The following is a 10358-nucleotide window of genomic DNA, read 5'->3' as shown; positions in this document are numbered from 1 at the left end:
TTTGAAATCTTCTTTTCAGCTTTTTTACTTCAGCAAGTTTTCCTTTTGTTTTGGCTTCTCAACACTCAGTGCAATTTTTAGAATTTCTTCTGACATCCATTTTTATTTTTTCTTTCTCTTCTCTTTTTGTAATGACCTTTTGGTTTGTTCATGGATGATGTCCTTGATATCATCCCATAACTTACCTGGTCTTCAATCATTTGTGTTCAATGCCTCAAATCAATTCCTAAGATGATCTTTAAATTCAGATGGAATTGATTCAAGATCATCACTTGGTTCCTGTGGACTTACTTTAACTTTCTTCCACCTCAATTTAAACTTGCATGGTCTGACCCACAGTCTGCCCTGGTCTAGTTTTGACTGCCGATATTGAGCTTCTCCAGTGATTTCTTCCACAGATGTAGTCAATCTGATTCCGATTCACCCCATCAGGTGAGATCCATGTGTAAAGTCATCGTTTCTATCTTTTTTTTAATAATTTTAATGAATATTTACAGAGATTTTGGATTTCCATTCATTCATTGCTGCACTTCTCTCTGGCCCAGGCCTCCTCCTGCCCCTCGTTTCTATCTTTTAAAAAGAGGTATTTGCAATGAATAAATCATTGAAAATTCAATCATTCTATTTCCAGCCCCATTCCTATCACCAAGCCCACTATTAAGTATATAGCACTGGAAAAGCCTACAGTTAGGGACTTAAATAATGTTTAAAGAACCAAGGACCCTAAATTGTTGAATTACTTGTTTATCAAAAAACAAATGTCAATCATTAGAAAAGATTCTGCCATGATAAGCACCAAGCAGTTAGGGACCTCTCCAAACTACTGAAGAGTAATGATGTCCATTTGAGGACTAAGGTGCATCTGATTCAGGCCATGGTCTTTCCAATCACTTGCTATGTATCTGAGAGCTGGCAATGAATAAAGATGACAGAAGAATTAATGCCTTTGAGCTGAGGTGTTGGAGAAGAGTACTAAACATCCCATGGACAGTCAAAAGAACAAATAAATATGACTTGGAAAGGGCAGAGTGTTCTTTGGAGGCAAGAATAATAAGGCTTCACCCCACATATTTTGGGCATGTTGCTAGGAGGGCCTATTCCTTGGAGAGGGACATAATGCTAGGAAGAGTGGAAGGTAGGCAACAGAGAGGAAGGCTCTTGACCAAGTGGACTGATGCAATGACAGTGACTACTGCAATGGGCTCTTCTGTGTCAGGAAGTGTAAGGATAAGACAGGGTTCAGATCTGTTGTTCACAGGGTTGCTATGAATTGTATTTGACTTGACGGCACTTAACAACAACAAACAGGGGAAAGGGTAAAATAAATCATGTGGTGTTGCACTGGAATCAAATGCACTATGCTACCAAAACTCCCTTTAAATAACTCAATATTGTCAAGTTAGAACTGATTCACAGCTGACCTCGCAGATGGTTTTCAGATACTATAATTATACAAGAATATTGTCCATCTTTTTTTTAATAATTTTAATGAGCATTTACAGAGATTTTGGATTTCCACTCATTCACTGCTGCGCTTCTCTCCCCGCCCATCCCTCCCCCCCCCCAAGATTGTCCATCTTTATCCAGACGAGTATCTGATAGATTTGAACTGCCTGCCTTTGGGTTGGCAGCACAACTCCTCACCCAATAGGCTATAAGCTAACTCATAATAACTCATGGAGTTGTTATGTACCATCAAGTCAGAACAGACTCATAGCTGACCTCCAGCAGGTTTTCAGAAGCTATTAACTGAATGAAAGGAGACTGTCCATCCTTCTTCCTTTAAAAGGCTGTAATTTCAGGGAGCTCTGGTGGCCTAGTGGCAAGAAGCTGCACTGCAATCCGAGATGTGCCTGGTTCGAATCCACCAGATTCCCTGATGGAGAAGGAGGGACAATCTCCTCCTGTACCAGTAGTCGTATTTTATTTGATGGTACAATGCACAAAAAATAATTTAAAAAAAAAAGAAAACAAAAATAAAAGGCTGTAATTTCAAATTCAATGTGCCAGCCCTAGGAGCAGCCCCCTCTCTCAATCAGTTGTGAAGGAATTTTTTTTTATTCTTTCTGTATCTGTAGGTTCAATATTCTCTGGAAACCTTCACGTGTTCTCACTTACCCTGTTTTCAAAACACTTCACACAGGAGGCTGTGTCCAAAAACATTATTCCACTCCTGATTATTATTTCTCAGTGATACTGAGGTGTTCCTCTCCTAGCTGGCTTCCTCTGACCCTTTTTATCTCTACTAATTCCTCTGACCCTTTTTATCTCTACTGAGATAAAAGTTATCACTGGCCACACCCTAGGAAAACTAACCTTATGCCTGACTCTTCACATTTTACCATATTTCCTGTATTTGATAGGGTAAGAAATCATTCAACCTATGACAGAGTTCTTAATATACAATTCTTGGGAAATTTTAACAAGGAAAAAATATTATGGATTAGCATATACTGGTATAAACAGCTTAATAAATAAAGGAAAAAAGAAAAGCTCTTCCTTGCAGAATTCCAATGAATAAAGGTAGATGAATGGCTGCAATAGAAATTATTCTTTGAATGCCATTTGGTAAGCATCACAGTAATAATTTAATAAGTTAATACTCATTAATGAGTATAACAAAAAACTGAGAATTTGCACACTCTCAAAATATTACCTTAAAAGAAATACCAGGCAAGCTCTGGTGGCCTAGTGGCAAGAAGCTGCACTGCAATCTCAGAGGTACACAGTTCAAATCCACCAGATACTCTGCTGGAGAAGGAGGAACAATCTCCTCCTGTGTCAATCAGATGTGACTTGACGGTACACACAATAAAATAATGAAATAAAATTTTAAAAAATACTAATAATATAGCATAATATTCTTAATTTTATCATAGAAAACAATGGAAGGAAAGTCAATAGACATGTAAATTGAAGAAAATACTCTTACACCAAAGACAGGATCAGTGTTTTTATTATATGCAAAATAACATCAGTAAAATATTAAATAATATAAAATTATATTTGTACAAGACTATTCCCTGCACCCTTATTTGTAACAGAAAAGATTGTAAAGCAAACCAAACAAATAAACAAAGAAAAACACTGTCATCAAGTAAGTTCCTTCCACAGTGATCCTCCATAGGATTTCTGAGGCTATAAAATTTTACAGATTACTACTTGTCCAACTTTCTCCCCAAAGAGCTACAGGTGGACTTGGCCTTTTGGTTAACAGCTCAATCGTTATCTAATACATCTCCAGACTTAATTGTATTAAAATAGATTTTTAAGAACAGTTAAATTTTAATGAGGAAGTAGCAAATGCAGATTATGACAACTCTGTAGAAGGTTAATTTCTCTTAAAGGCACATAGTCGCATTAATGATAATTATAGTATTACTTTCTTATCCACTAAGAAACTTTATTCTTTAATTATAGACTTCCAAAATTTTTCTATTTTAAGATATACATATAAAAATGTAACATTCCAGGAGGGTTGGGAATAAAAAAAAATAATAATGTAACATTCCACTTTTCAGAGTAGGCTGTCAAGTATGAGCTCCAAAATCCAGTTGGCTTTTCCACATTCATCATAATCATGAATCCTCTCGACCGTGGGTCCTTTTATGTCTGCTTAGGTGTGAAGAATGGCCAAAGGCCTTTCCACAGTCCTTACATTCATAAGGCCTAATTCCACTGTGCGTCCTTATATGGGTGGTGAGGGATGAAGCCTGACTGAAGGCTTTCCCACATTCCTTACACTCATAAGGCCTCTCTCCAGTGTGAGTTCTTATGTGTGTAGTGAGAGCTGAGCCCTGAATAAAAGCCTTTCCACACTGCTTACATTCATAAGGCCTCTCCCCACTGTGTGTCCTTAAATGTGAAGTGAGGTGTGAAGAATAATTAAAAGCTTTCCCACATTCCTTACATTCATAAGGCTTTTCTCCACTGTGGATTCTTACATGTTGAGTAAGAAATGAAGCCTGAACAAAGGATTTCCCACATTCCTTACACTGATAAGGCCTCTCCTCAGTGTGTGTTCTTATATGTATATTGAAAGCAGAGGCCTGGCTGAATGCTTTTCCACATTCCTTACACTCATAAGGCCTCTCTCCACTGTGAGTTCTTATATGTTCAGTGAGGTGTGAAGAACACCTAAAGGCTTTTCCACACTCCTTACACGCATACGGCCTGGCCCCACTGTGAGTTCTTATATGTATAATGAGACTTGATGACTGACTAAAGGTTTTCCCACATTCTTTACATTCATAAGGCTTCTCTCCACTATGTGTTCTTAAATGTGTAGTGAGGGAAGAGGCCTGGCTAAAAGCTTTCCCGCAGTGCTTACATTCATAAGGCTTCTCTCCACTGTGAGTTTTCATGTGTGAAGTGAGGTGTGAGGAACAACTAAAAGCCTTCCTGCATTCCTTACACTCATAAGGCTTCTCTCCACTGTGTGTTCTTACATGCTCAGTGAGGTGGGAGGAACATGTGAAAGATTTCCCACACTCCTTACACTCATAAGGTCTCTCTCCACTGTGAGATCTTGTATGTTTAGTGAGGTGTGAGGAACATCTAAATGCTTTCCCACATTCCTTACATTCATAAGGCCTCTCGTCACTGTGGGTCCTTGTATGTGTAGTAAGGGATGAGGCCTCAGCAAAGGTTTTCCCACATTCCTTGCATTCGTAAGGTCTCTCCCCACTGTGAGTTCTTATGTGTGTGGTGAGGTGTGAGGTCTGGCTAAAGGCTTTTCCACATTCTTTACATACATAAGGCCTCTCTCCACTGTGAGTTTTCAAATGTTCACTGAGGTGTGAGGAACGACTAAACGCTTTCCCACACTCCTTACACTCATATGGCCTCTCTCCACTGTGAGTTTTCATATGTTCAATGAGGTGTGAGGAACGACTAAATGCTTTTCCACACTCCTGACATTCATAAGGCTTCTCTCCACTATGAGTTCTTTTATGTCTGGTGAGGGAAGCAGCTACAACAAAGGTCTTCCCACACTCCTTACATGCATAAGGCCTCTCCCCACTGTGAATTCTTACATGTGTAGTGAGGTGTGAGGCCTGGCTAAAGGCTTTCCCACATTCCTTACACTCATAAGGCCTCTTCTCAATGTGAGTTTCTCTATGTCTAATGAGGTCTGAAGAACAACTAAAGCCTTTTCCACATGCCTTACATTCATAAGGTATACCTATGTTATGACATTTTTTATGTAAAAAGGATGAAGGATGCTTATGTGGTTTATAACATTTTTTACATCCATTCTTACAACCTTTCACACATTTCCAATAGGATGAGAATTTACCGATATTTTTCTCAGATTCATTACATTCACCATTTTTCTCCCCAGTGATTCTTGCCACCAAATTCTTAAGTGTTGAAGCACAAATGAAGTCCTCCCCACATACCTTACATATATGTGATTTCTTTCCATTAATAGTTCCCACAGGACTCATTAGATGAGGAAGACAATTACAGGCTTCTCCACAATTCTTACAGTGACAGATACTGCACATCATGCGAGATCGTGAATGATGCTTATGTGACGACTGATCCATGAAATCCTCACCACATTCACAGCATTCAAATGAATTTGCTTCTTCAAGATTTCTTTTTATGAGAGGGAGATGAGGAATCCAGCTGGAAGTTTTATCACATTGACTCCCTTCATTATGTTCAAGGAGATTCTCAACTGAACTTCTGTTAAAAATAGGTAACATGCTGTTGGAAACAAATTTGTTTTCATTTCGTAAAATTCTGGACATGGTGAATGTGTGAAGACTTTGCCCCAATTTGTCTCATATATCACAGGTTAAGATGACAAACAGAAATACTGCCATTACTATCTTTATTTTGCTAAAATATACAGCTTTCTGGTATTTGTGCAAATATACTTGGTGTCTGGCTCACATTTACCAAAAAATGTTTAATTGTTCAAATTCCCTGGATACATAATTTTGCAGCTAGATTTATATATGTTGTTATCAGGTGCTGTTAAGTCAGTTCTGACTCACAAGGACCCAACACAAAAGAGAAGGACACAATGCCTGGATCTGTGCCATCCTCACAATTAATACTATACTTAAGCCCATTCTGTCAATCTACCACATTGGCAGTATTCCTTTTTTATGTTGATTATCTACTTTGCCAAGCATTATATAAATAAACACAAATGCATACATATCCATATATTGAAGTATATAATGTAATGATGCCCTAGGACTTTCTCCTGAGGCACTATTTTCTCACCATGAATGAACTCACCTCAAATCTCCCCTGTGATTTTCATGCTGAACTTTACTGGCACACAATACAGATATTTCTTCTAACATGCAGGACCAGCTCTTATTATTCGTCATGAATTGCCCCATTATATGTTCACTGGATAACTTTTCTCCATCGTTTAGATTCTGAGACACTGACCCAATAATTCAAAATGAGTTTTACAATATGAAACAAAAAGGCAATAATTAGGCCAAAAGGGAGTTGTTAAGAACAAAAAAAAAGATCTGTACAACATTTTTAATTTCACGATTTTAGAAAGCATTAACAAATCATTTACTAGGCAATATATTCATGAAGTCTGACAGTTGAAGGTGGAATAAACAGGTATAATTAAAAGGACTAAGTAGAAAGATATTAGATTCAGTACACATATAGAATTAAAAGAAAAAAGTATCTTCATGATCACATCCACGGGTAGTTGCTGAAGTTAGAAAAGGAGGTTCAAATATCTGTGGTTGTCTTCAACCCAAAGAAGTCTTTTTCTGTCTGAATGATTTAAATATTATTATATATCTCCACTGTTCCAGCTCCTCTGGGAAAACAAATGAGTACAGCTGGCATGGTGGTTCACAAAGAAATTACTATTATAAGATAGGCAATGTAGAGCAATGAGCATTTTCCTGGCACTAAGCCAGTATTTCAATCTTCAAGCTCTTTTAAGATGGGTAGTTTACTCACAGCAAAATAATTACATCTATTCTGTAACACATTAAAACTCTCTGTAAGGTCCCCCCAAAAAGTATCTTAGAGTTCAGCTTAAACTCAAAAATCAATGCTTAGACTTAAAACACTTAAAATGCTAGAAGTTTTTAATCACAACAGACATGAAAATGCACTTTCATACACTGACCATTATGTTTACAGGCAGCCGCAGAGCAAGGGACTATGCCTGTTTTATTTCATCATTTATTCCCATTCGTCAGCACAAGTACTGGAGCAAAGTCAATAGATAAAATAAGAGATACTAAAGTTTTTTCTCAATTTTAAAATGATGCCATTCTTACCTACTGAGGCCAGGTTTTTGAAGGTTTCCATCATCACATCTTTGTAGAGATTCTTCTGAACAAGATCCAGCAAAGCCCACTCTTCCTGAGTAAACACCACAGCCACATCTTCCATGACAACTGAATCCTAAAACAGCCCAAACATGTTTGATCAGCAAGATGCCACACAATGTGTACAAACTTAAAAGGGGAAGGCTGACTGTTCTGGGGACCTGAGAATTCACAACTATGTCATACCATGTCTGTCTTCTATTACTGTCTACAGTGTAGCCATCAGCTTACATTCACTTCCTCTTAATTGAATCTGCTGTCAAAGACAACCAATAAACTAAAATAAAAATTCTATAGTTTTTTGCTTTTTTAATTGAGATTTTAATGAAAGTTTATAGAGAACTTGGATTTCCATTCATCATTCATTGTTGCACATTTTCCTCCCTGCCCCAGTTCACTTTTCTCTTTAAAAAATTCTTTCAATGTACAATGCCCTCCTACCAAGTCCACTTTACTATGCAGCTCTTATTCTAGACTGTTGTTATGTAAAAAATATCTGATCATATATTCCTTTTAAGCAGTTCTTTCCCTCATCTGTTTCAATGCAATGTACATTATTTGTCCTCTCTTTTCTTAGTTTCCTACCAAACCCCATGTGAGTCCTGTTTTATAACAGTGGCATTATGCAGTATTTGTCCTTTGAAGTTTCATGGTGTTCTGTGATCGCGGGTAGCAAAAGGTAGAGACTCACAAGAGATGATTAAAAGTCAAAGAGCCAAAAGCTTCATCAGGCAATGGAGCTGTCCTGTTCTCTCTTTTATTACAAAAGCAGGCATAGCATACATAAAGAAAGTCACCTACATTTTTCTCAGGGTAAAGAAAAACAGGACACATTCTTACTGAAGTAAATTATCTTTGACTATTCAAAGATCTGTGTTCTTTCTCTTTTTCTCATCTCAAGAAAGCAAATGGAGGGAGCTCTAGTAGCCTAGTGGCAAGAAGCTGCACTTCAATCCCAGAGGTACTTGGTTTGAATCCACCAGATGCTCTGCAGGAGGAGGGGCAATTTCCTCCTGTATCAGTCAGATATAATTTGACCACGTTGTTGTTATGTGCCATCAAGTTGCATGCAATTCATAGAGACCCTATGTACAAGAGCCCTAAACGCCGTTCTATCCTGTGCCTACCTCGCCATCTCAAACACACTCATTCCCACCACTCCACTCACCGAGGGTCTTCCTCTCCTATGCTGTCCCTCCACTCTCCCAAACATAATGTCCCTCTCCAAGGACCAGTCCCTCCTTGCAACAAGCCCAAAATATGTCAGACGAAGCTTCAGAATCCTTGACTCCAAGGAGCATTCTGGCTTCACCTTCTCCAGGATGAACCTGTTTGTTCTCCTAGCAGTCCATGGTATATTCAACACTCTTCTCCAGCACCACAGCTCAAAGGCATCAATTCTCTTTCTATCACCTCTATTCACTGTCCAACTCTCCGATGCATAGCACATAACTGCAAAGACTATAGCCTGGATCAGGTGTACCTTAGTCTCCAGCCTGACATCAGTGCTCTTCAGTACTTTTGAGAGGTCCCTCACAGCTGACTTTCCCAATGCAATTCATCTTCTGATTTCCTGGCTGCTGTTACCAAGAGTGTTGACTCTGAAGCCAAGCAAACTAAAACTGTTAACTATCTCAATCTCTTCATCATCCATACTGATGCTGCCAATTGGCCCAGTGTGAAAATCTTTGTTTTCTTGATGTTGAGCTTCAATCCATATAGGAGTCTATAGTCCTTGACTTTCTGCAGCAACCACTTCAGGTCCTCCTCAGTTTCAGCAAGCAGGGTTGTGTCATCTGCATAACGCAGGTTGTTGATGATTCTTCCACGAATCCTGATGCCACATTCCTCCTCGTACAGCTTAGTGTCTCAGATGATCTGTTCTGCATAGAGATTGAAAAGGTATGGAGACAGACTACATCCCTGATGGACCCCTTTCTTGATTTTGAACCATCCAGTGTCTCCCTGCTCTGTTCTGAAGACTGCCTCTTGGTCCAAGTATAGGTTTCACATTAGCATAATCAAATGTCCTGGGATTCCCATTCTTCTCAGAGTCAACCATAGCTTGTGATCCACACAGTCAAAAGGATTTGACCATACCCACAAAAATAATAAATTTTTTTTTAAATTAATTAAAAAGAAATAAGGGGTTTTTTTAAGAAAGCAAATGGATAAGTAAGTCTGATCCAAGGAAAGGCTGTTTGCACATGTCTGTCCCCCCACTCCTACATTCAGGAGATCTTGTTAGCAAGAACTCCTCTGGTTCTTACCCTTTTGGGGTAAGTCACTCAGAAGAGTGCTGACGCAGAATAGTTTTTAGAACTAAATCTGAGCTGTTTTTATCCCAGATCCTCCTAAAGAGTCTCTGATTTTCCAGGGCCTCAGGTGTTCGTGGAACATTTCTTTGTACAGCAGACTTCTTGTTCCTCACCCTTCAGGGATCCTTCATTTCCCCCTTTTTGTTTTTGCTGAGTCTTATGAAGCATGAGCGAGAACACAGCATTTTCTTTCTTTCCTCTATTTGCCTTGGTGGAGTTTTGCTAAGACTAAACACAAAAGAATAACAATAACTAAGATCCCCAAAATTCTCAGAGTACTTTTAATTAATGATTTGATATTGGTTATAGCATTCATGGCTTGTATACTGTCTGTCATGCTCTGAGTAAAATCATTACCACTCAATAACCTCAATTGCTCTTGATATGCAGAAGAGATTTGTTTCTACAATTGTAAAATCTCACCAGTAATATACTTATTCTTGTATTTTTACGTTTTATATTTTACTGAAATTATTAAATTGCATGAGCTCAAAATTATTGCCATATTTTTTTGGGGGGGGGCTTTCACTCCTTCATTGCTGCACCATTCTCTCTACCCTCCTCCCCAGTTTGTTCTTCTTCCCCGCCATCCGAATGTCTGTTTTAATTGTCCAATTGCCACAGTGCTTGTCAAAGCCAGTTCTGATTAATCTTCTTTGTCGGTGTGTCCTTTGCCATTCCCTATCACTCCTCCCTGAGAGAGACT

The 10358-nt window shown here is 38.5% G+C and overlaps 1 protein-coding gene across 1 annotated transcript in view; it reads right to left on the bottom strand.

Annotated features, from left to right (window-relative positions):
- The window catches only part of LOC102866310 (zinc finger protein 420-like), a 53908-nt gene that overhangs the window by 11994 nt on the left and 31556 nt on the right, over nucleotides 1-10358 (bottom strand). The window contains exons 3-5 of the mRNA XM_006900835.1: nucleotides 7284-7410; nucleotides 4211-5185; nucleotides 3659-3790 (exon numbers count right to left, since the gene is read on the bottom strand). Of these exons, the coding sequence (XP_006900897.1) occupies nucleotides 3659-3790; nucleotides 4211-5185; nucleotides 7284-7410 (1234 nt within the window). The remainder of the gene's footprint in view (nucleotides 1-3658; nucleotides 3791-4210; nucleotides 5186-7283; nucleotides 7411-10358) is intronic.

The sequence above is a fragment of the Elephantulus edwardii genome, unplaced genomic scaffold, assembly GCF_000299155.1.
Source record: "Elephantulus edwardii isolate Elephantulus edwardi_28Jun2011 unplaced genomic scaffold, EleEdw1.0 scaffold00296, whole genome shotgun sequence".
Lineage (NCBI taxonomy): Eukaryota > Metazoa > Chordata > Mammalia > Macroscelidea > Macroscelididae > Elephantulus > Elephantulus edwardii.
The sequence above is the reverse complement of the archived record's forward strand: the minus strand, read 5'-3'. Positions and strand labels throughout refer to the sequence as shown.